The 27,102-nt window shown below is 35.1% G+C and overlaps 1 protein-coding gene across 2 annotated transcripts in view; it reads left to right on the top strand.

Annotated features, from left to right (window-relative positions):
* The window catches only part of LOC114081533 (cytochrome P450 2C18-like), a 32,195-nt gene extending 6,916 nt beyond the window's left edge, over positions 1–25,279 (top strand). The window contains exons 4-9 of one of the 2 annotated variants that reach the window (XM_071610700.1): positions 7,641–7,801; positions 8,924–9,100; positions 15,450–15,591; positions 17,789–17,976; positions 23,306–23,447; positions 25,098–25,279. In XM_071610700.1, coding sequence (XP_071466801.1) covers positions 7,641–7,801; positions 8,924–9,100; positions 15,450–15,591; positions 17,789–17,976; positions 23,306–23,447; positions 25,098–25,279 — 992 coding nt within the window. The remainder of the gene's footprint in view (positions 1–7,640; positions 7,802–8,923; positions 9,101–15,449; positions 15,592–17,788; positions 17,977–23,305; positions 23,448–25,097) is intronic. The other variant, XM_071610699.1, reaches the window with a different exon arrangement.
* The last annotated feature ends 1,823 nt before the right edge of the window (positions 25,280–27,102 follow it).

Here is a 27,102-nt window from a genome sequence, read left to right as displayed (position 1 = left end):
TCTTCTGAGAAGTGTCTGTTCAGGTCCTTGGCCCATTTGTTGTTTGGGTTATTTGGTTTTTTGGTGTTTAACTTTTTGTGTTCTTTGTATACCCTAGAGATTAGAGCTCTATTTGATGTGGGAGAGGTAAAAATTTATTCTCTATTCACCTCACATATTATATCTCTTGCTAAGAAAAAACTTTTTTAGTTTGAATTAATACCATTTGTTGATTCTTCAATTTAATTCTTGTGCTATAGGTGTCTTTATTAAGGAACTTGGGGCCTAACCCCATGTGATGGAAAGTAGGGCCAACTTTTACTTCTATTAGACACAGGTTTGATTCCTAGATTCTTGATCCATTTTGAGTTAACTTTTGGGCATGGTGAGAGATAGGGATTCAATTTCATTTTGTTGCATATGGATTTCCAGTTTTCCCAGCACCATTTGTTGAAGATGTTATCCTTTCTCCATTGCATGCTTTTAGCACCTTTGTCTAATATAAGATAGTTGTAATTTTGTGGGTTGGTCTCTGTGTCCTCTATTTTGTACCATTGGTCTACCAGCCTGTTTTTGTGGCTAGTACCATGCTGTTTTTGTTACTATTGCTCTGTAGTATAGTTTAAGATCTGGTATAGAGATACCACCTGTTTCACTCTTCCTGCTTAGAATTGCTTTAGCTATTCTGGCTCTATTTTTTTTCCAGATGAATTTCATAATTGCCTTTTCTATTTCTGTGAGGAATGTCATTGGGATTTTGATCGGAATTGCATTGAACCTGTATAGTGCTTTTGGTAATATGGCCATTTTAATAATATTAAGTTTGCCTATCCATGAGCAAGGTATACCTTTCCATCTTCTAAGGTCTTCTTCTATTTCTCTCTTTAGGGTTCTATAGCTTTCATTGTATATATTTTTCATCTCTTTTTTTAAGTTGATTCTCAAATATTTTATTTTTTTTTTTGAGGATATTGTGAATTGGGTAGTTTTCCTCATTTCCACTTCAGAGGATTTGTCACTGTTATACAGGAATGCTTTTGATTTATAGGTGTTGATTTTATATCCTGCCACTTTGCTGAATTGATTTACGAGTTCTAGAAGTTTCTTGATAGAGCCTTTTGGGTCTTCTAGGTATAGAATCATATTATTAGCAAATAGTGCTAGTTTAAGTTCTTCTTTTCATATAGTTATACCTTTAATTTCTTTCATCTGTCTAATTGCTCTGGCCAGTGTTTCAAGAACTATGTTGAATAGAAGTGTTGAGAGAGGGCTTCCCTGCTTTGATCCAGATTTTAGAGGGAATGCCTTCAATTTTTCTCCATTTAGAATGATGCTGGCCTGAAGCTTAGCATAGATAGCTTTTATAATGTTGAGGGAAGTTCCTGTTATCCCTAGTTTTTCTAGTGTTTTGAACATAAAGAAGTGCTATATTTTGTCAAATGCTTTTTCTGCATCTGTGGAGATGATCATATGGTTCTTATCTTTAAGTCTATTGATGTGGTGAATTACATTTATTGATTCCATATGAACCAACCTTGCATCCCAGGGATGAATCCCACTTGATCATGGTGCACGATCTTTTTGATATATTTTGCCAGAATTTTATTTTAATTTATTTTAATTTTTGATATATTTTGCCAGAATTTGAGGATTTTTGCATCTATATTCATTAGAGATATTGGTCTGAAGTTTTCTTTCTTTGAAATGTCTTTGTCTGGTTTTGTAATCAGGGTGATATTGGCCTCATAGAATGAATTTGGAAGTATTCCCTCTTTTTCTATTTCCTGACATAGATTGAAGAGTACTGGTATTAGTTCTTTAAAGGTCTTGTAAAACTCTGCTGTATATCCATCTGGTCCTGGGCTTTTCGTGGTTGGTAATCATTTGATGGCTTCTTTTATTTCCTCACTTGAAATTGGTCTGTTTAAGTTGTGTATATCTTCCTGACTCAATCTGGGCAGATCATATGACTTAAGGAATTTATCGATGCTTTCAGTATCTTCTATTTTATTGGAGTATAAGGTTTCAAAATGATTTCTAATTATCTTCTGTATTTCTGTAGTGTCCAATGTGATATTGCCTTTTTCATCCTGCATGATAGTAATTTGGGTTCTCTCTCTTCTCTTCATTATCATGGCTAAGGGTCTGTCAATCTTATTTATTTTTTCAAAGAACCAACTTTTAGTTTTGTCAATTTTTAAAATTCTTTTATTTCAATTTCATTGATTTCAGCTCTGACTTTAATTATTTCTTGGCTTCTACTGCATTTGCTGCTCATTTGCTCTTTTTGTCCTAGGGCTTTGAGATGTAGTGTGCGATCATTTATTTGTTGGCTTTTTCTTCTTTTAAGTAATGAACTCCATGCAATGAATTTTCCTCTTAGTACTGCTTTCATAGTGACCCAGAGATTTCGATGTTGTGTCTGTGTATTCATTTATCTCTAAGAATTTTTAAATTTCCTCCTTAATGTCTTCTGTTACCCATTGTTCATTCAATAGCATATTGTTCATTCTCCATGTTATGTAGGAATTTTTTTCCTTATTTTATCATTGATTTCCAATTTCATTCTATTATGATCCAATAAAATGCATGGTAATATCTCTACTCCTTTATATTTGGTAGGAGTTGCCCTATGGCATAATATATAGTCTATTTTTGAGAAGGATCCATGTGCTGCTGAGAAAAAAAGTGTATCTGCTTGATGTTGGTTGATATAATCTATTTATGTCAATTAAGTCTAAGTTATTGTGTAATTCAGTTCTATAGTTTCTTTCTTCAACTTTTGTTTGGAAGATCTGTCCAGTGTTGAGAGAGGTGTGTTAAAGTCATCCATGATATTGTATTGTGGTCTATTTGTCTCTTGAACTTGTGAAGAGTTTGTTTGATGAACATAGCTGTACCATTGTTTGGGGCATATATATTAATGATTGTTATGTCTTGTAGTTGATTGGTTCCCTTTAGCAGTATATAGCATCATTCTTTATCCCTTTTGATTAACTTTGGCTTGAATTCTATTTTATTTGATATGAGTATGGACACCCCTGCTTGCTTCCGAGGTCCATGTGAGTGGTATGATTTTTCCCAACCTTTCACCTTCAATCTATGTATGTCTTTTCCTATCAGATGAGTCTCCTGTAGGCAGCATATTGTTGGATATTTTTTTTAACCCACTCTACTCGCCTATGTCTTTTGATTGGTGAGTTTAAGCCATTAACATTTAAGTTTACTATTGAGATACAGTTTGTACTTCCAGCCATGTTTGTTTATTTTTGTTATTTAACTTTATTTGTTTTTCTTTTTTGATTAGTTTTTCCCTTTACTGTGCTACCATTCATTGTTGATTTTCGTTGTTGTTTTTCATTTCCTCTTCATGTAATGTTTTGCCCAGGATGATTTGAAGTGCTGGTTTTCTACCTGCCAATTATTTTAACTTTTGTTTATCGTGGAAGGTTTTTTATTTCATCATCAAATCTGAAGCTTAATTTTGCTGGATACAAGATTCTTGGTTGGAACCCATTATCTTTCAGTGTTTGAAATACGTTGTTCCAGGATCTTTTAGCTTTCAGAGTCTGTGTTGAAAAATCAGCCATTAACCTAATTGGTTTACTCCTGAATGTAATCTGCTTCTTTTCTCTTGTAGCTTTTAAATTTCTCTCCTTGTTCTATATGTTAGGAATTTTCATTATAATGTGTCTTGGTGTGGATCTCTTGTGGTTTTGTACATTCAGTGTCTTTTAGGCTTCTAGGATTTGGATTTCCATTTTATTCTTCATGTCTGGAAAGTTTTCTAAGATTATTTCATTGAACAGATTGCTCATTCCTTTGATTTGGACCTCTATACCTTCCTGTATCCAAATAATTCTTAAATTTGGTCTCTTTATGTTATCCCAAATTTCTTGGATGTTCTGTTCATGGTTTCTTAGCAGCCTTTCTGAGCTGTCTAGACTCTTTTCGAGATGATATACTTTGTCTTCATTGTCTAATATTCTGACTTCTAATTGTTCGACTCTGCTGGTGATACTCTAATTTGAGTTTTTAATTTGGTTTATAATTTCCTTCATTTCTGTTTTGTTTTGTTTTGTTTTGTATAACCTCTATCTCCTTGTAGAATTGATCTTTTGTTTCTTGGATTTGTTTATGTAATTCATTGTCCAAGTGATCTTTCATTGTCTGCATTTGCTGTCAAAGGTCTTCCTTGAGACTCCAGATCATCTTAAGCATGTATATCCTGAAATCTTTATCTGACATTCTTTGTGCTGTAGCTAATAACTCCTCTATTGTTGAGTTGTCCCGCATTGTTTGTGTTCCTTTTTTCCCATATTTCTCATGTTTCTTTCCAGCTCTGTGTGATTGCTGTGTTATTATTTTCTCCTATAGATTTGTATTGATTTTGTATAATTCCGAGATCTCTTCTTTGTGATGGAAGACAATGTCTAGAGATGTTGAATTCAATTGTAATTTAAAATAAATTAATTAGCTTCAAAAAACACATACAGATTCTGGTGGCATATAGAGAACTGAGGGTCAGGCATAGGACTTTATGTTTAGGGGGAAAGATGTGAGAATATGAGGGTTAATATATCTTAGCTACTTTGGAGGAGAGCTCAAATGAAGGGAGTTATTAATAGGAGAATAGACAAGAGGTATTTTGGTGTGTGAAGCCGTTATGGTACATGAGTGAGATACCTCCCTCACTGGGTGTGAGGCACTCAGACCAGCTGTGTCAGAGTTTTTTGCCCACCCTTTCCAGGTTCAAGGGCTTGTCAGTGTGGGTGTGTGACTGACCATTGACCTGGAAACCAATCACTGACCCTGACCTTGGAATGCTGTCCCCCTCAACCTTCATTGGATGGAATTTTCCCCTGATTTTTTTGTTCCCCAATAAAAGCCCACTCTCTGGCGTGCTTCTTCCCCTCTCCTGCTGGTCTTTGGTGTAAACCTCGCTACCGCCAAGTGGCTCCAGGCAGGAGCCAGGAGAAGCAGTCTCTGAGCTGGGCCAGTAAAAGGTAAATTGAGTTTTATGTGTCTTTATTTTGATCTCACTAGTTAACTTCTATGTTTGAAACCTCTAGTATGAAGCTAGCATGCTGGTCGCGTGGCAGATTTTGGGGTAGCTAAGTACTTGGGAGGACAATAAGAAGCATAGAAACATTCACCTATTTGCATTTAGTAAATTACATGTAGTAGAAATAGGAACGCTTGTGAGGTTGGGAGAGGAAGAGAAGGAGGAAGAAAAGTAAAAAGAAAAGAAGAAGAAGAAAGAAAAACAAGAAAAAATGGAGGAAGAGATAGAGAAAAAGGAATGAAAAAAGAGAGAGAGAAAAGGAGAGAAGAAAAAGATAAGAAGAAAAAAGGAAGGAGGGAAAAAGAAAGAATAAAATGCACTCTTAGAATTCCATTTTCTTCTCTTCCAGTGGGTGGTGCTGTGCATTCCATGTTGAGTCTCTGCCCTCAGAGTGAGGAAGCAAAGTGTGTGGGGAGGTTCTCCCTCCCCCACCAGGTGGCTCTCCAATCCCGATCTCTTTGGGTTGTTCCCAGTCTTTATCCCCCTCACTTCTCCTGCCCACCAGGCTCCAATTACTGGGACTATTCTTCGCAGTCCTGGATTCACTCTGGGCGTGCGGTGCCCTGGCTACCACGCGCTTCTCATCAACTAAGTGTTGGGTAGTCACCAAGACATTACAGCTGTGGAGAAGGGGAGTTGGAGGCCAGCAACCTGTTCTGTCTTATTCCCTCTGATAGCCACGCCCCCAGAGCTGGCGAGAAAGATTTGGGGCTGTTACAGCTGGGGGGGAGGGGCTGGGACTCACACACCTGTTCCTATGCCAATCTCACTGCCTGTTACAACTGCCCAAGGCTGATGAGGTAGATTTTCCAAGATGGCGACTGCCCGTTTTCATGCTGGAGTGTCTAATGAGGAGGAGGGAACTGGGCTGTTTCTCCATTAAGTCCAGACTTCTGTCCTCCATCTGGTGCCCTGCAGTGATGCGAGTCGCATTCTAGCGCCCTCTATCTCCAAAAGACCTGAAACTCTGCGTCTCTACGCTGCCAGAACTCCGCAGCACTCAATCTCGCCCCTCTTCAGTGGGTTCCCAGGCTGCTGCCTTCTTTGTAATTTTCGTTGTAGAGTTCTTTTCACTTCCTTTTTTATTATCAAGTCACAATTAAATCTGTAGTGGTGAATTTGGATGCATTTTACTAAATTAAGTTTATTGTTCATCTCATTGTAATTTCATTTGTATACATCTCCACCATTTTAGTCGGCTTTTTCATCATATTGATGAAAAGTAATGACAAAAACAATTTAGAGCAGGAAAAGTTTACTTTGACTCACAATTTCAGAGGTTCAGTCCATGGCCAGCTGACTTCATACCTCTGGACTCAAGATTAGGCAGAAGGATGTGATAGAGGAAGGCACCTCAGGGTACGGCAACAGGAAAGCAGACAGAACCCCATTCACCATGAACAAAATATAAATACCCCCAAGGCTCACCCCCAGTGACCCATGTACTCCACTCATATTCTACCTGCCCAGTTAATACCCAGCTGATTCATATCAATGAATTAATCCTCTGTTTCTGTTACAACTCTCACAATGAAACCATTTTACCCCTCAACATTCCTGAATTATCCCACAAACTAGCTTTTGGAGGAATATTGACTGTCTAAGCATAATACCTACAAAAAAGGGGAAAAAATTGTCATATTTTAACTTCTTTACACTTAAAATGACAGGATTGACAATAATGATGGTCAACATTTGAATTTATTAATGAGTTATTGGTGAATACATGCATCATAAAAATTATTAATGAATATATGCTTCATAAAAATATCCCAGAAGTTCATAAGAGGGCAGATTTGTCAAAATAAATTAAATTTAAGGCTATTGGATATGATGGACACTACTTCCCAAGGTGGGAAAATTAATGTCCCCTTCTCACTATGAAATGAAAAAATAGATTTTATTTATCAACTTAGCCTTTTGTTTGTGTTACTTCAGATTTAGTTTAAAATTTTAAAAAAATTCTCAGTTTTATTTTAACAAACACATGTCGTTGCGTATGTTTTTTTTTTTCCTCATAAAACATGGATGCTTTCCACTTTTATTTGTTGGGTCCACAGATATACAAATTCATCCATAGCTGTGCTAGTCTTTCCCTTTGCTGGTTTTACACATGAATCTTTCAAAAGATGAACACATATATATATATATATATATATATATATATATATATATATATATTTTTTTTTTTTTTAAATGGATGTCCCTGACTACTTTTTCGATCTATATCATTCTTAACTACCTACAGGGTTTGATAACAAATACGATTCTTCCCAAACTTGAATTAGCAGGTGTTTTTGAAAGAATGATCTTTTAAAACATTTTTTAAAATAAGTGAATTAGGATTAGAATGTGTTAAAAAATGGCAGTGAGTTGGATGGAGTATTCAAAAAAACATTATGAACTAGCTAGAAGGAATAATTAACTTAAGTTTGAGTTTCAAGGAATATGCTGACTTAGCATGCTGAATATTTTCCCAGTAAACAGATTGTAGATAGATATTGCTGAAAGTTTCTAAAATTACCTTTTCATGTTACCTTGAAGACATACACTTATATATTTTAATGTTAATTTTTTAATGTTTCCAATTCTTTAGGCTCTCCCTGTGATCCCACCCTTTACCTGGGCTGTGCTCCCTGCAATGTGATCTGCTCCATTGTTTTCCATAGTCGTTTTGATTATAAAGATCAGCATTTGCTAAGTTTTTTGGAAAAATTTGATGAAAACCTCAAGATTCTGAGCTCACCATGGATCCAGGTTAGACCAAAATTTCTTTTTCCTGAGAAAACACTTATGGTCTTTCCTCAGGAAAATCAAAACTGCTAATGGTTCAAGCAATGAAATGAGTCTGTAAACTACGTCCAGTCCAGAGCTTGATGTTATGGAGTGAGAATCAGGAAGAGATGTTTAAGCCCTTTATTTTATGCACAGGAATATGAATACCCACATATAGAGATGATATAAAAGTGCATTGGCTCTCTGGCAAATAACTCCCAAAGCCCAATCTTCATAAAGTACTTTGGTGAATGAACAAAGACAGACCATGGCAAAGACAGCCAGGCTTCTGTGAAGGACTCCTCATTCATAGGGCTGCCCTTCAATCACCACTTAGAAATTTCATCACTTTACTTGGAAGAAATGTCTTCGTTTAGGATATTAAGGAGGGAGAATTGAGGCTTGTACAGATGTTACAGAAACTCTAAATAAAGAAGAGAACTTTGATGCTTCATTAGGATCCCAGCTGACAAGGTAATAGAGTCAATATAATAATTGGTTTTTACTCTGTACAATCCCTGAACAAACATACTTTTACCCCATGCTGAACATGTTCTGCAATCTTCAAAATAGCTATTGTGAGATGCTCGGAAATCCCCTAATGACCTTTGTACACAATTGTATTTCATGGTATTTTCAAAATCCTCCCTGTTCTATAGAAAGTATTCTATTTCTGAGGCTACTTCATACTAGCAACAGCAGAGAACAGCATTGTGCTGTTTGTCAGGTTACCCTAATGTCTTTATACTGCTGTAAGTTCTGTCCTCATCTACAAAATATAAATTTTGGTAATTCATGCCAATTTACATTTCCAAATTGCAGGGAAATTTTTGTTTGAAAAAGGAGATAATTTGTAAAAACTTATTTTTATCTCTAAAAATGATGTATGAGTATAGAAAATGACTATTATTTGTGATTATCTAGTCAAAAGTTCTTTCCCTCAATTCTTATAAGCTTGGAAATTATTATATATGTACAGTAAATATTTCCCTCAAAGTGAACACCATTTAAAAATTTTAAAGCTACAGTTTCTAAAATGGACTAGGCATAAGATTTATATATCTTTATTACATGTTCTCATTTAATGAATATTTTATCTTTTAGGTCTGCAATAATTTTCCTGCTCTCATTGATTATTTCCCAGGGAGTCACAAAATATTTCTTAAGAATATTGCCGATATGAAACAGTATTTTTTTGAGAAAATAAAGGAACACCAAGAATCCCTGGATATTAATAATCCTCGGGACTTCATCGACTGCTTCCTGATTAAAATGGAAGAGGTAGAATGTGAACAACAGCTCAGTTATCTGATTGCTTCTACATTTCGTGCTTTTTTGCTTAATTCTATCATTACTAGTGATAGTTCATTGGTCAGGCAAGACATTCTTGACAAGCACTTTAACCACACCCTGTCTTTATAGATCTGCATGAATTATCATAGAAAAATTGAAATGTTATTTTTAAAAAACTAGAATACATGGATTCTCTTCTGTAGGTATTGATAATCTACCTCAGGAAATACATATGCATACTTAAGGTGAAAAGGAAACAGTTGTAAGAGAGTTATAAAACAAAATAGGAGCCATAAAATACAGACTGAAAAGTTTACTTGTACTCAGTGTATGGCTTTACACATGAATCTTTCAAAAGCTGATTATATATATATATATATATATATATATATATATATATATATATATATATATTTATATATTTCACCTAATTGACTTTCCTGCATGTTCTAAGATTTGAATAGATCTTGACATATTTTCAATGAGGAATAGGGTAAAGACTTTCAGGTGGGTCAAATGGTCTATGCAGAGGTTCAGAAGTGTGTAATGGCAAAGAGATTAGGTGTATGGAAAAAAGAAAGACTTAGTTGAGTATAAGTAAAATTAATTTATACAGAAAAGGAGATGTATTTTCAAGTAAGCTATAAGCATGGGTGTTCTCATGAAACATTTTGATTTGAGCAGGAATAAATATGAGCCAGGAAAAATGGAATTCAGATAATTATTAGAAGAAATTCTTCAAATTCTACAGAATCATCCCTGTGATGAAAATCCATGCAAGGAGCAGTTGGAAATTTCTTATGTTTTCAATTTTGAGCTTAATGAGCATCTGACACAGCCATGAGATTTCTTATCTTCAGCATTTCTTAATTCAATCAAGCTGACAATTCAAATTAACCATTACAACATGATAAATAAGTCACACATTAGCCATACTCCTTGTCCCAGTGCTCAAATCACTACTATTAAATGCAAATGTTCTTCACTATTCTTTGCTTTGCAGGCTGAAATAAAAAATCTGGCTGGTGCTTTGGCTGCCCTGAGTTTTCCCCAAATCTGCTTTTTTCTCTCCTCCATATTCAGACTGAGTCACAGCATGTGCACTAAATGGCTAACTGGTCTTAGGTATTCCAAAAGCACAGGTACCAGGAACCTGTCAAACAGGTAAAAGAAGGGAAAGGGAAAAGGTGGGGGGGATGGGGAGTAAAATATGAAAGATAAAAGGAAACATCAGGGATTTTTAGTTTGCCAGGTAAGAAAACCAAGGAGTCTTTTAAAGTTTTACAGCTTCTCCCCTTTAAATGTTTTTACTCTCTCATCTGAGGTTTCCTGGGGGTTTTCTCCCATAATAGTTCAACTTCATGTTTCTGAGCTTCTTTTCTTCTTTTTTAAAATTTCTTTGAGAAATGTCTATTTAGTTGATTTGCCAATATATTAATTGAGTTATTTGATTGTTTGGGTTTTTTCCCTTTGAGTTCTTTATATATTCTTGATATTAATCCCATCAGAAGAGTAGCTAGCAAAAGTTCCCCCCCTGCATTCTGTAGTCTTTATCATCATGTTCTTCTTTGCTATGTAGAAGCCATTTCACTTACTCATTTTTGGTTTTGTTTCTTGAGCTTAAGATTCTAAGTAAGGAAGTTAGTTCCTGTGTCATGTTGTTAGACTGTTGAGCGTACATTTTATTATAGCAGTTGCAGAATTTCCAGTCAATTCCTAGGTCTTACTTCCATTTTGAAATCATTTTAATGTAGAGTGAGAAGAAGGATCTAGTTTCTTTCTTTTACACTTGGAAATCAAGTTTTTCCAGCACCATTGTTTTGAAAGGTTATCTTTTCTCCAAAGTATATTTTTCTAAAGTTTGTCAAGTATTAGATGACTGCATCTCTGTGGAACTTTTCCATGTCTTTTATTCTATTCCATTGGTCTTCATGTTTGTTTTTATGCTGATACCATATAGTTTTATTACTATTAATTTGTTGTACAATTTTAGATCAGTTATTGTGATGCCTCCAGAATGCTCTTATATAGCTTAGGATTGCTTTGACTATTCTGGGTCTTTTGTGCATCGTATGAATTTCAGGAATTTTTTGTTGTTGTTCTTTGATGAATGTCATTTGTATCTTAAAGGGGATTGGATTAGATCTGAAGATAAGTTTTGGTAACATGATTATTTTGATCATATCAGTTTGGCCTATCCAAAAATATGGGAGGATTTTTCCATCTTCTAAGGTCTTCCTTAATTTCTTTGCTCAATGTTTTATAATTTTCAGTGTAGAGATCTGTCACTTCCTCTATTAGATTTATTCCTAGGCATTTTGGGTTTTATAAGGCAATTATTAGTGGGATTGTTTTCCTGATTTCTTTTTCAGAAGATTCATAATTGGTGTATAGAAAGATTATTGATTTTTGTATGATGATCTTGCATCCCATTACATTTTCTGAATTTGTTAATCAGCTGAGAAGTCTCCTGGTGGAACTCTACATGTCTTCTAAGTACAGTATCTTATCATCTGAGATTATTTTCTGCTCAAAATGTGATAGGGCTGGACAAAGGCAACTGCTTCCCTTAAACTTGATGTGAGAAATTCTTTTGTCTCATTGAATGGGAACTTCCTCTTCCCCACTGAGACACCACTTTTTGGACACTTCTGCTTTTATTAATTCTCTTTCTACTATAGAACCTATGGTTTTTAGTTTTGACCTTTTTGCTAGTTCTCTAGAATTTCCCTACAGTCTCTTCCCACCTGAATTTGCCTCTGTAGAACTGATGTTTTAATTCATGTTCAGGGGATTGCAATGATAAGGTATGTGCCTCTGATCTTCTATGTTCTTTATTTTCAGTACAACCATCTTAATAATAGTTAAGTGTTTTAATCCATGACATGGATTCTGTTCCTACTTAGAAATCTAGATAAAGTTGTTTTAATCAGCTTTTTTGCCACTGTGATAAAAAGACCCAACCAGCACAATTGTAGAGGAGAAAACATTTATTTAGGGGCTCATGGTTTCAGAGGTCTCAGTCCATAGACAGCAGGCTCCATTCCTCAGGGCTCCATTTCCACCCTGCTTTACTTTTCCGCCAACATCAGTGGAGTGAAGCAGCCCACACAATGATGATTCAGAAGGAGAGAAAGAGACTCCACTCATCAGATTCAGAATATATACCCCAAAGCCATACCTCCAATGCTCACCTCCTCTAGCCACACCGTATCCTCCTTCAGTTACTCAGTTAATCCATGTCAGAAAATTAATCCACTACTTGATTTAAAACTCTCACAACCCAATTATTTATTTTCTAAACCTTTTTGCATTGTTTTACAGTGAGATATGGGGCGACACCTTGCATCTAAATCATAACATTCCACCCCTGGTTCCCAAAAGCTCACAATTGTTTCACAATGCAATATATATTTTGTCCTTTTCCAAGAGTCCCCATAGTCTCAATAGTTCCAAGACTGTTCAAAAGTTCAAGTTCAAAGTCTCCTCTGAGACTCAGGGCAAGTTTTGAGTGTTGTAAGCACCTGTAAAAATCAAAGGTGATTACAAGTATCCAATATATAAAGGTACCCAATAAACATTTACATTCACAAAATTAGGGGCATAGAAAGAAGGGATAGGACCAAAGCAAGACTTTAAATACAGCCAGGAAAGCAAGTTCTGTAGCTCCACATCTGGAATCTGGGACATATGGCATCATGATGTTCTTTCCAAAAGGCTTGTGTAGATCCACTCTGTGGCCCTGTTGGTTGCAGCTCAAGTGACCTTTATGTTGTCTTGTCTCTGCTCAATTTCTGCATTTTTCCAAGGATGATGTCCCACATTACTGGCATTTCTTAATCTCAGAGGTCTCCACTGAAGTTAGCTTTCTCCTCAAATCTCCACTCATTGCCCTTTCAGGGGCTGTCCACAGGGACAACCTGCTTCACTTTGCCTGGCCTCCCAGGCCTTCCTTTGAAATCTTGGTGGAAGTCTCCATGACTCCCTAATTCTAGCATCCTGCATTCCTGCAGAACCAGCATCACAGGGTTGATGCCAAGGTCTGCCACCATCTTGAGCAGTAGCTGAGCATCAGGGACCCTGGCTGCAGCAGCCTTTGAGTACTTAGGTGACTGAGCATGTTGAAAAACATTCTAGGCTCCCTTGTGCCTCTCTTATGTCTTCTCTAGAGAGTTTTTTCTTTTATTTCCTTGAGTCTGAGATGGATATGATCTTATCAATTCCTGAAATGCCCTCAAGCCACCATCTTTCTTATTGTCTCTGAGCAAAGTCCTTAGCATTTAGTGGTGCTAATGTCTTTAACACCTGCAACTTCCTTAGCCCCAGTTTTATCTAGGCTTTCAAGTACAAGTTTTTCAAGTCTTTCTGCTCTGCTTTCTGCTCTGATTAACACAATACACTTGGCTAAAAGCCACCAGCAATATCCAGGCCTCTGTCCGAATGCTATGCTGCCTAGAAATTTCTTCAACCAGATTAAGAAGTCCTTCACTTTTTAAAATTAGCTTCACAGGAAGTCTTGGGACAAGGGCAAAATGCAGACAATTTCTCATCCAGAACATAACATGAATGGCTTCTAGTCCAATACAAATAGGGTCCTCCTTTTCCTCTAAAACCTTTTGAATAATGTCTTCAGTATCCACAGTCCTACTGGAATTCTGATCTTCTGGGATCAAACCACAGTTGGCCCTTAAGCTCTGCTTACAACAATCTATAGCATTTCCAGCTTGTACTGCTACACATCTCAAAATTTCTCCAACAAATTCCAAAAAATTCCAAAGTCTTTTGAACGTAACAGGTTATGTTAGTCACAGCAACGACCTCACTCTTGGTACCAATTTCTGTTTTAGTTAGTTTTTTTGAAATGCTACTTTTTCTAAGAAATGAACCTATTGAGTAAATGTTTGTCTAAATGTTGGTTGTGTCTTATTAGGCACTTTATAGTCTGCCTGGAGATAACGGAAGCCCCATTAAATAAACTTTTTCCTATGGTCTGGTTATAAAACTTATTATTTTACATATAGTTCATGTATTATTGTTATTTCATATTTACATTATAAAATCTCTTTTAGTCAATATTTAAATAACTCTTGTTGATGTCATTTTTGTACCAAATAATCCCCTCATCCTAAACCAACCCTATTTGTTCTTATCAAGTGCTTTCCTTTTACAATGTCCAATGTATGAGAGCTCTATTTGATAGGTCTCTTATTCTCAGAATCTGCATGTTACCTACTCTTTTCTTAATCCTATGCACACAGTTAATAATAAGCTCTCTGTTCTCATGTTTATAATGCCATTTCAAACTGAACATTGGGAAGACTGTTAATTTAATGGTAAATTCATTGTTATATTTTTTTTATAAGTCAAGTTATATTTTACCTCACAATAAAAATACAGCAATTGTTAGGCCCATTTTGTCTTTTCAATTGATTCTCTATTTTATAATCTATTTTATTATGTTCTGATATATTAGCTTTTACACATTTTCAAGTTAACAATGAGTGTGTGGAAATCCTGGGTCTAACTAAATTTCATATCAGTAGAAGAAAACTGCATTATCTTGGTTTACATTATTATATCTTCTATAATATGGGCCCAATTTACATATTTCTATCAATTATGATCATCTTTGTCTACAAATAAGAAAAACAATACTCGCATCTTAGAAATAGTGAATTTATTCTTCTCAAATAAAATGCAGTCTTATAATGGGCCAGAACAGAGTTAGTACAGGAGTCCATTAACATTAGAGACTCAGATGCCTTACATTTTCCTTCACCATATGCTATAATTTGAATGTGGGGTTTTTGGGGGGTTTTTTGCATTCAAAAATAATACTGAAAGTTTTCTGTAAGTAACAGAACTAAGAGGGGCTGGGACAAAATAAACTTCTATTCTTTATAATTCACCCACTTTCTGGTAGTCTTTTATAGCACCAGAAAATGAACTAAAATGTCAACATAATATACCACCTTTTACCTTCATGCTTAAGTCTTGCTATCACAAAATGATTATTGTCTTACCTATATCTTGCATTTATGTTTTGAATAAAAATAAAGAAAGAGAAGTGGTGCCAACAAACATTTTATTCATAAGAAATATATTGCATAGCCTTCCTAGCTATAAACAGAATCCTTAGGGAACAAGGAGTAAAAGAGTAGGAAATGAAGATTTGATCAGCTCCTCTATAGTTTACCACAATGCACAGTAACTTTTTATAATACTGTATTCTCCATGTTCTATGTTGGCTTAACTTTATAAGAATCTGAGTTACGTTGTATTTGTTATAATTAAATATCAAATTCATTGTTAAATAATTGCATTGAATTATTTCTAGGAAAAGTACAACCAAGAGACTGAATTTACCACTGAAGCCTTGATAACCACTGTGAATGATCTATTTGGAGCCGGGACAGAGACAGTAAGTTCCACTCTGAAATATGGAATCCTGCTCCTGTTGAAGTACCCAGAGATTACAGGTAAAAGCACAGAGTTGAAAATAAGATAGAAATCCACTTCTTGAAATCAGATGCTCTTAGCTCTTTTCTCTCTCCTGAAACTTAACAATCAGATATAAGAATCCAGAAAATGCATAGCTCCAAAGGGAAATATTTGCATGTACACCATCAAGGTAGAAAATTTATTCCAAGTGTCTGGATGGGTGAATAAAATCAAATCATCCACTCCAGAAAAGAGGATCTTGGAATTTTAGAATAATATGGTTAAAATCATATCAACTTTCAGAAATAAGTCAGGTCATATTTAAAGCATTATGAATGAGAATGGCATCAGAGTTCTTAAGAACAACTGCCATATTTTTGGTTAGAGAAAAGATAAGAGTCAAGCTTGGTGGTGGTGCATGCCTGTAATCCCAGTTACTCAGGAGGTTGAGGCTGGAGTATTGCAAGTTGAAAGTAAGCCTCAGCAACTTGTTATCTCAAAATAAAATTAAAAGGGCTCTGGGTGTGGTTCAGTGGTAGAAGGCCTCTATATTTGATCTCTGGGGTGGGAGGACAAGAGAGAGAAAAAGAAAAGAGAGAATTAAGGAAAGGAAGGAAGGAAGGAAGGAAGGAAGGAAGGAAAGAAAATTTCAGATCCACATTTGCTAAACAAATTCATTCTCCTTTTCACTGACAAAGAAAAATACTGAAACATATGTTCCATTCAAATATTTGAAACCAAGGCAGAGGACGTCACAGGTTTTAGAAATCAGACGACCTTATATATTATGATGGGAGTTTAGAGGAGTGTCTTGGGCACGAGACTTAGGAAATAAACCATTGTCTATATTAAGGAGATAAAGCAAGTGTAATAGAAAATAAGAAAAATTAAAGTGATAATCTGGAGTTTAAATATTTATAAAATTATTACTAGAAGTGTGAAACATTGTCCTCAGCATTTGGATACAATATAAATAAGCAACTAGAAGATTAGGACTTGGTATACATTGGTATAAATTGTTCAAATATAAGTTAAACATGTGCAAAGAATGAAACATGCATATAGTAAACAATAGTTATCAGGTCATAATGATATTGGTGATGAGAATCAGGGCCAAGTTTAGTGACTGTTGACCAAAAGGTGGGCCAAAATGTGAAATAATCCAAGGACATGACCAAAGCCATCCAGGGGTACAAGTTGGAAGGGAGCGATAACAGGGGACATTAATCATTAACAACTCCTTATAGGGAGGAAAAATTCCCTGGAGGCAGGTAACCTTGGGTGACAGGTGGAGGAGGAGGGAAAGGGGCTTTGGAGGTATTAGTAACTTATTTCCTCTTGAATCAGCCCCCATTTTTCTGACCCAATCATTCATTACCTACACTGATTGTCCTTTTGCCCCAGTCTAATAGTGTAAACAATGCATATTGATAGCTAGGAATTGTTATCAAAATATATAGGTGAAGCAGTAAGGAGGAAAAGTATGTAAGGTAGGTGTGTGTGTGTGTGTGTGTGTGTGTGTGTCTATTTGTGGTGTATATTTTGCAAAAGCAGAGATGAATCTTAATCTTCCTTACCAAGAAATCATTAAGAGTTTTCTAAAATTGGATAAATTAAGAAATATAAATAGATGATTACTTGGATATATAAATATTTCTAAAGATATTTCTAGAGTGATTCAAAAGGCTATATCAAAGTGTGGGAGATTGAAAAGGGTCCCATTGAAAATCACACACACACACACACACACACACACAAAGATATGCAATCTCATCTATATCTTTTAGTAGAATTTAATTTTAAAATGTCATATACTATTTTAGTATAAAATTAAAGTTTATTCTTGCTTTTTCTGAAATGACAATATTTCTTGGATTAATTATGTGGTAATTTCATATTTGAAACATTTAATCATACAATTTGTATCTGATATCATACATTAGGTTTGTATAGATTTAGGTTGTATGGCTATGTCTTAATATCTAGCTTATAGGAGATTCATAAATATATGTGACTCATATTATATATGTTTGAATGAATATATATATATATATATATATATATATATATGTATGTATATATTGCCTAGATAGATAGATAGATACGGATAACATGTCCATCTTTTTACTCATCCAGGTATATGTGGGGCATATAGCTCATGTTTTAATTCATTTGTAGATGCTCACAATACTATTTTTTTCTCCTTTCCATCATCTTTTATTTGTATCTTATCAGCTAAAGTTCAGGAAGAGATTGACCATGTGATTGGCAGACACCGAAGCCCCTGCATACAGGACAAGAGCCATATGCCCTACACAGAGGCTGTCGTGCATGAGATCCAGAGATACATTGACCTCCTGCCAACCAGTGGGCCCCGTGCAACAACCTGTGACATTAAATTCAGAAACTACTTCATCCCCAAGGTAAGACTAAGACTCTTCTCCCATGTTGCACTTCAGTCCTCCTGAAGTTCCCAAGTTTGCAGTATGATCTCAATTCTGTGCCAACACAAAATTGGAGAAGTACAAAACTCATCCACATAGTAGTTTGTTGGACTCAGTGCTGGGCCAGTTTGGGTCATCAAGCTCCATAACTGTTCCTGATATCCGGCAGTGTGAATTTTCCCAGTTTCTTCTGCTCCTTCAAGATTGTTTTGTCTACTCTCAGCTGTTTACACTTCCAAACAAATTTTAGTATCAGTTTGTTAATTTCCTAAAACACTCTCCTGGGATATTTTCAGCATGATATTAAATCTGCAGAACAATTAGTAAACAAGTGACATCTTCACATGTGGAATATTTCGGTTTATGAACAGTATATATGTTCCCACTTCATTTGGACTTTATTTTTCCAATATTATTTTGTTTTCAATGAGGGCTTACACATTTTTTGAAAGCTTTTTTAAATTAGGTAATTAATATTTTAAAAGCTAATATAAATTCACAATTTAAGCAATGCCTTTTCCATTTTGTTGTTTTTGGCATTTGGACACATAGTTATAATTTTTATTTTAATGACTTTATATCTAGAATTCTTGTTAAATTTATTCATCATGGCAATAATTTGTCTTTATATTCATTTGGAATTTCTTATGTATACTTCTATGTTATCTGGATTAGCACTTTTTTATTTATTACTTTCAGATGCTAGTGACCTTAATTTCTCTTTCTTACATTATAGTATTGCCTGGGATTTCCAATAGTAATGAACAGAATTGATATGTTGAGCTTATTTATTTATTTATTTATTTATTATCTCTGGCAGGGGGTGAAAGTTTCACATCACACTATTTTATATTGTATTTTATGTACATTTTGGCAGAGATTCTTTATCACATGAGGGAAGTTTTCCTTTTCTTCATTTTGTTTGTTGTTTCCCCATAATGTATCATTTTGTTCGTCACTACTGTACAATTCTGTCAAATGGATTCTCTGCCTCCGTTGATCATATATTGATGGTCATATGATTTGGTCTCCCTTTCTCCCCAAATATGTAATTGTAAGTATACTCACAAAAGGATTTGATCTTCTACTGTTTGTTAAGGACATTTGTATTCATATTTGTGTCAGGCTGTTCTCCTGTTTTTCTTCTTTAAATTTCCTTGTTTCTGAAATCTATGTAATGCTGGCCACATAAAGTGAGGGAGAGATCATATTTCCTACCTTGGACTAATTTTGTTGGCTTTCTATCCTCCCATTCTTCTTTTTGTGGCCTCTTTGTTCTGTCTTTGGAATGCCTAATGATATTTGCCTATGTTTAGTTATATAATAAAAACTTCAGTTTCAAATGATATTCATCTTCTTCTAGAAAGAGTTTTTCCCTGCCCTCCTAGCTAAGTCAGAATACTACACCACCTCCTGCCCTGAATCAAAAGTTGTTAACTAACACAGTTAAAAATTGCCTATAGCCATCAGCCAAAAGGGGAGCTTCCCCGAGCTGTGCAATATTGGAAACAATTTTTATCTCAGCAGCTTTCCAATGACTAAAACATAAGGTTTCTATATTTTTAAAAGACTTTCTAGTCGGTGTGCTCCAAGCTACTCCATTATACTGGAGCCCAACGCATATTACTAAGGAAAATTAAAAATGGTATAACTAAACGTTTTATTTTTATTGTGGGAAGAACAATATGAATTTAGGAAAGTTAGAAATATTATTTTCATCTTCTGGAGAAAAGAGAATTGAGGACTTTCCCAAGAAATGACCTAATGATCTTGCAGTTTTCCTGCCTCAGCCTCCCAAATCAATTCACTAAATTCAGCATAGAGCACACAAGCAGATGATGTGATGCCTGGTCTCTGTGGAGTATAGAGAGCCCAGAACCCAAGAGAATGGCCTTTTCCTTTCTGCATGTGACAATTCAATACAGGAATTTTCAACACTGAATAGCTGATACTAATCATTCATTGTTTTTAATGGAGTCATTTGAATTCCTTAATAATTTAAGGGAGTCCGTCACAGGATAGATTCCTGTGATTATGATAGACTTCTGCTGTTGCATAAAATTTCTACTATCACAGGATTGAGCCACCCAGCTAGGTGGGCATAATGCTATCAGACAAGTGGGTAAACTTCTTCTGTAATGGACCAGATAGTTTCTAGTTAGTCTTTTACTCGATAGGGTCTGTCTTGCCACTTCTCAGCTCTGCCACTGTGATGTAGAAGCAGTCATTGTATGTAATGAGTGAAGATGGTGTGTTCCATTATTTGTGGATGGTGATTTTTTAAGTTTTTGTAGGTCACAAATTTTCAATTAAAATTACTAGATAAGTTTATACAAGAACAGATGAGAGGACAGATTTGGGTGGTTTGTGGTTTGCTGATGATTGGCCTGAGTCAGCACGGTGGGGTGGAACTTTCTGAGTGACAGAAAAGCTGCACTTTCTGGGCTGCCCCACACAATATCCCCTAGCCATATGTGCCTGTTGAGTAACTCCAATGCAATTAGTGCAAGTAAGGAACTGAATTTTAGTTTAATTATTTTATATTATGACATGTTAGTTTTACTTCCATTGTTTGAATTTCAATTTAGTTTAAATTAATTTAAATTTATGCATGTGGCAAGAATTTATTGTGTTGCACAGCACAGATTTTAGGATTTTCCTAAACAGGATTATAAATACTTCATTTTGGTTGGGTGAGGGGTAATGAAATACCGTTAGATAACAGTAATAAATCCTACTATTCTGCAGCACAATAGAAGAATTGTCCTTTACAACAATTAATTATATATCTTGTAAATAACCAAAAGAGACGATTAAAAACTATTCCCCAAGAAATCATAAAATGGTGGCAATGCTACTTGCCTGATTTGATCTTTATAAAATAAGAAGTTGCATAAACAAATCCAGGTCTATTTTACTTACATGCATAGAACAATTGTGAAGGAACATATTCTTGGGAAGGTTATGTCACTAACTGGTGGAGACGGTTGTTCCTGGAAATTCCAAAATGTGTTATGTGGTTAAATGAGATTTTTTTTTACCATATCTACTTTTGAGACAATGCATTGTTCTATTTTTAATTGAGTTCTAAGTAAAGTGATGTAAAATAAAATTCCCTTTTTTTTTTTTTGGCAATGCTGAGGATCAAACCTATGGTCTTATTCATGCTAGGCAAGCACAATACCATTGTGTTACATTCCCAGCATGAAAATGCACTCTCTTAAGTGTACAGTCCCATGGATTTTGACAAACACATACAATGATGCAATTATACAACAATCGAGGTATAAACATGTATGGGTATGGTGGTGCACACTGTGGTCTCTACTACTTAGGAGGGGATTGCTTCAACCTATGAGTTTGAGATCAGCCTAGGCTACATAGTGAGATACTGTCTCAAAAAAAATGTGTGTGTGTGTGTGTGTGTGTGTGTGTAATATTTCCATCGCCCTGTAAAGTTTCTTTGTCCACCTATTACAACCAATCACACTCCCTTGATTCCAGCTCATGGTCACCATAGATCTGTTTTCTGTACCTATGATTTTGTTTATCAAATCATACAATGAAATTTGACATACAGAATTTATCAAATCTTTTATCTATGGTTATTTTGACTTTATTTATTCTTTCTACAATACTATTTTTATATAAATCTTTTTAAATTACTTTATTGGTTTCACTGGGTTAAAATTCTGCATGAACATCACACAGTTTGGTCAATTTCATTGCCCAGTACCTCCCTTTACCCTTACCTTCTCCTCTACCCTACTTGTCTCCCTTATGTTTTCATGTACCTTTGACTGTTTTATGTAGAAGAATATATTTTAGATTCACCTTCATTTTCATGTATCAGTAGTTCATTCTCTTTTCTTATTCAGTAGTATTTCCAGTCATGAATTACCAGAAATTTTTTCTCCATTCATAGGACATATGTACTCTTGGTTGTTTCTAGTTTGGCGCTTTTAAATATAAGAAGTATGGACATTTGTGTGCAAACTTTAAGTTGGACTATGTTTCCTTTTCCTACTGAATAAATATATAAGACTGGAAGCATTGCACAGTTTTTAAAATTTATATAAAATTCACAGAATCAATTCCATTTTTCTTTTATAATTTGTTCTTTATGACCTATGTAAAAAATATTTGCCAGCACAAGACCACAATTTAATCACATTTTGAAAGTGTTAGCTCTTAAAATTTAATTGGTGATTCATTTCAAGTTTATTTAAATTGGGACTATAATATAATGGTCATGCATGTTCTTTTCCTTTTCTTGAGATAGGATCTCACTGTATTGCCCAGGCTGGCTTCAAACTTCTGAGTTCAAGTGATTCTCCTTCCTTAGCCTCCTCATTTTCAGGAAAAAAGATGAAACTTGAAATCATTATATCAAGTAGGATAAACAAAATTCAGAAAGTCAAGAGTCATATGTTTTTTTCTCAGATATAGAAAAAGGAAGAAAAAGGGAAAGGGATCTCATGAAAATCAAAGGGAGAATAATCTAATAGATGAAAAGGACCAGGGAAAGGGCACAAGGGAGAGAACAGAGAAAAACTGGGAAACAATATTGATCAACTTCTATCATTTCTATTTGCAGATGTGACTATGTGACAACAAATCTCACTATTATATATAATTATGATGCACTAATAAAAATACAGAATAAATACACATTTTCACATACTGTTTTAAAATATAAAGGGAACAATTTTTAAGACATTAGCATGAACCAATAATCTTTAATGAATTATTGAAAATTGTTTTTTTAAATTACCATCTCTTCTGCATTTGAGGGATATTCATCTGAAAAAAATTCCCCCATATTTCTAAATCAGAAGACACAAATTTTGTAACAATGTTAAGCACTTAATAGTTGATATTTCCTTTTTACATTCCCAGCAAAACTGTAGAGAGATATCCTGGATATTTCAGGATTCAATAGAGATCTATTTTAAACCAGAATTCCATTAAGCAGTGTGAAAACTGAAGTGGTTTAGAGTATCAAGCAGAGGCAGACACCAGCATCCAAGCTTGATGATAACTTGAAGATTTGGTACTCAAGTAATCAAATACTCTCTACTTCAAATGTTATTGGGGGGCACTTTAGCAAAGTCATTGCTACTGACTTGCAACTCATGTATTTTATTACTTGATTGGCTCACTGGAAATATCACACTCTTCTTTGGACAAGGGTTTCTTATCTATAGATCATAACATCTCTTATCTATTGATCATAAATAAATTCCAACATTTCCTCTAGTTTCACAACTTACTTACACCTTGGTTTATCTGTGTCTGTTCATTGCAGGGCACAACCATAATAGTATCACTGACATCTGTGCTACATGACAGCAAAGAATTCCCCAACCCAGAGAAGTTTGACCCTGGCCATTTCCTGGATGAGAGTGGCAAATTCAAGAAGAGTGACTACTTCATGCCTTTCTCAACAGGTAATAGAAATTATTTCCACTGGTACTTCTGGGGAAAAAACACATTCATGGGATCAGGTAAACTTGCACAAAGCTTGTTTTGGGATTGGTAGACACATTCTTTGCACATGATCAGGAGCAACACTTTCAGTGCCTATGCACTTTCCCAGATAGGATACTTTGTTACTGAGTCAGACTAATTGGCCTTGGGAAATTGACCTAGTTTTTGCAAAGTAAGAAAACTACAGACAGGGTGGATTGAGTTATGCCTCAAGATACATGACTGCATTTCCCAGAACTCTTTCTAGAAGATTATATTCATCTCCACTGTCTTCAACTGCCCTAATAAAGAATATAACTCCACAACTTTGTTGAATGTCATCCAAGTGGTGACTCTTATGCCCCTGCTGAGCTGTGGGAATGCAAGTATCCACAAATACAGAAGGGGCCGCCAAGGGACCCACACCTTGGTTAGCCAAACAGATGAATAAAGAGATTGTTGTAATCCAATATGACTTGTGGTTTACAACATAGTGGATTGTTGTAATCCATTATGACTAGTGATTGGCTGTTCCTGATGGCAAAGGAAGAAACTACATCTTTCCTGTTCTCTCATACCACACAGTGAGACATAAAATGGATTTAATGGATTCAAATAGAAAAAAGGACATTAGAGTTCCCTCATAAGAGAGGCAGGGAGTTTTAAGAGAGACAGTGAATCAGAAGAGTAGGAAACTTGCTCTTGATCAAGGATGCCAGAGCTTTCTGACTGGTAAATGAGGGTCAGCAAACTGTGGGAGTAGAACAGATTATTCTTTAAAGGCACAAGAGCACCTTGATATTCCTACATCTAGTTCCTCCTTTGGATACAGAGCCCTTCATACCTGAACTGTATGCTGAGTCTCTGGCATATCATTGTCTAAATTTATTCTTTGGCTCTTCAAGCTTACATTTAGGTCTTGCACTGTAGATACAAATATGACAAGGACTGAGCCCTGCCTTAATGGAACTCCTATTTCAGAAGGCTAGAAAAATAGAACATAATAATTCAAATAATCTGTTTCGTCGCTGACTAAAACCAAAGAAGATGAGAATTATTGTCTGGAAGAATCATAAAGAGTATAATGGGAAAATGACATTTGATCTAAGATCAGAAAGAAGTATGAGAAGTGCATCCTAGTCAAAAGGAATAGCATGAGACAAAGCTTGAATCTGTATTGTATGTTTTAGGCTGATGAGACTAAACAGATCTGATAAATGGGAGGAAAGATCATGGAACATCAGACTGGGAACAGAGAACACAAGTAATGAGTATGTGTTTCTGGAAAATGATTGAAAGGAACATGAAATGTCAAAACAACAACAAAAAACCAAACCATTTTAATGTTGGAATGGTTAGTGAAGTTCTTTGAGTTCAGCTAATAAGCATAAACCAATAAATATTGGTTGAATAAGTTGTGCTGATAAAATATTAGAAAGATAGCAAGTGTGACCTTCAGTCTAATCAACTTTTGTTCTTTGTCCATCCATCCATCCATCTATCCATCCATCCAATCTGTACATCCATTCATCCATTCATCTAATCATTCATCAAATAGTGTATTCTTCTGATGCAAGTCAGAAATATACTGTTCGAGGAGTATTTATCCTCTCCCTCTTGGTTATTTTCAGGAAAACGAATGTGTACAGGAGAAAGCCTGGCCCGGATGGAACTGTTTTTATTTGTGACCACCATTTTACAGAACTTTCACCTGAAATCTGTGGTTGACCTAAAGGATCTTGACATCACTCCCGTTACCAGGGGATTTGCCTCTGTGCCACCCAAATACCAGCTTTGCTTTGTTCCTGTCTGAAGAAGAGCAGTCTGTCTGCCTACTGCTGTCATCTGGAATTTCCTCTTTGGGGCATGCTCCACCTCCTTCCCTATCAGGCATGCCTTCTCTGATCTACTTCTCACCACCTTATTTCTTTGAAATCCAGTGAACACTAAACCCCTATTACAGAGAATTTCCTCAGTTTTCACAAATAATACATGCTTCCTGTTTATGTATGTAACACTTGCATTAGCTATTCTGTATTTTAACACTCTTGTGAGTTTTTCCTATGGCATCACTGTTAAACCAAAAAAAAAAAAAAAAACTGGGGGAAAATTATGTGAAGTGAAATAAACCACACACAACAAGATAAACATCACATGATTTTTACTTTTATGTGTAATACAAAAAAGTTACACATTTATAATAGTGATAAGTATTGGTTACTAGAATGTGGAAAGGGGTGACAGTGTGAGAGAATGGGGAAAGAGAAGTTGGTTAAAGGATACAAAGTTTTGTGTAGACAGGAGGAATGAGTTCTAATGATCTCTTGCTGAACATGGTAACTATAGTTAACAACAATGCCTTGCATATTTTATAATAACTAAAATGGGAGACATTAAACATCCTCCCCATAAAGAAAGTTCAAGGATATGAGATAATTACCATGTTAATGAGCCTGATTTAATTAACCTTCCATGCATACATGTATCATATTATCAAAATGTACCCCACAAATACATATGATTACTACTTGTGAACAACAACAAAAAAAGGAAGTAGATTGAAAACAAAAAGTGCAAATGAAAACTACATTTTATCCATTTTTATCACTCTTTATTGGTAAATGAAAATATATTAATCAAGTAGTGACAAAATGTGTAGAACAAAAGGGAGTCTGATATTCAGAAAGTCAATTTCTCAATGTCTACTATTAATATCTTACTAAAATTTGTAATCTTCCTTTCACCACTACCTTCCATCATTTATCTTCTAATTCCCCTTACTCTGCTTTTGCACTTTGCATGCTTTTCTTTTTCTTTTTTTAACTTATACTTTCTCATAAACCTATGAGATAGATCATATTTGTATTAGTTACCACTACTGCCTTAACAAATTACCACAAATATAATGACTCAAAACAATAGAGATTAAAAGTCTTATAATTCTGGGGTTCAAAGGTCAAGTATCACCTCCCTTGGATTAAGATGATTCTACCAGTGTGGATGATTCCTTTGGAGGCTCTAGGGGAGATTCCATTTCCCTGATTTTTTCATCTTGTAGAGGCTGCCAGAATCCTTTGGCTTGTGAGTCCTTTGTCACATCAATTCAACCTCAGCCATCACATCTGCCCTTTCCCCATGCCCTTAGTGATTACATTGGTTCCATCCAGATCATCCAGTAGAATATATGCATGCCATGGTCCTTGATATTTCTGAGTCTGCAAGGCACTCTGACAAATATTGAGTTTAATAAAAATCCCTCTTTCATTCACCTTGCTACAAAGTAGTACTCCTGTTGCTTAAATCCTAAACCACAGAGCAATGAGGAATGCAGACTTCTTCTAATCTATCATCTTAAATATTAGCTTATTTTATATTTGATATATCATTAAAATCCAATAAATAAATGAATTAATCTCTGTATTTAAGAGCCTACCTGATATTGCCATACTTTGTTTCTTTTTACAAAAGGTTAATTTAGAATGCATTTATATCTTTTTATACATTTAGGATTAGTCTACCAATCTTCATTATTTCCTGCATATCAAAACTAAAATCTCATACTATTTTTTTCATTCCATTCAGAATGGCAATTATCAAGAGTATAATTAATAATAAATGCTGGCGAGGATGTGGGGG

Source organism: Marmota flaviventris, chromosome 4 (genome assembly GCF_047511675.1).
Source record: "Marmota flaviventris isolate mMarFla1 chromosome 4, mMarFla1.hap1, whole genome shotgun sequence".
NCBI classification, from domain to species: domain Eukaryota; kingdom Metazoa; phylum Chordata; class Mammalia; order Rodentia; family Sciuridae; genus Marmota; species Marmota flaviventris.
Note: the sequence above shows the minus strand (reverse complement) of the source record. Positions and strands in the feature narration are given on the sequence as shown.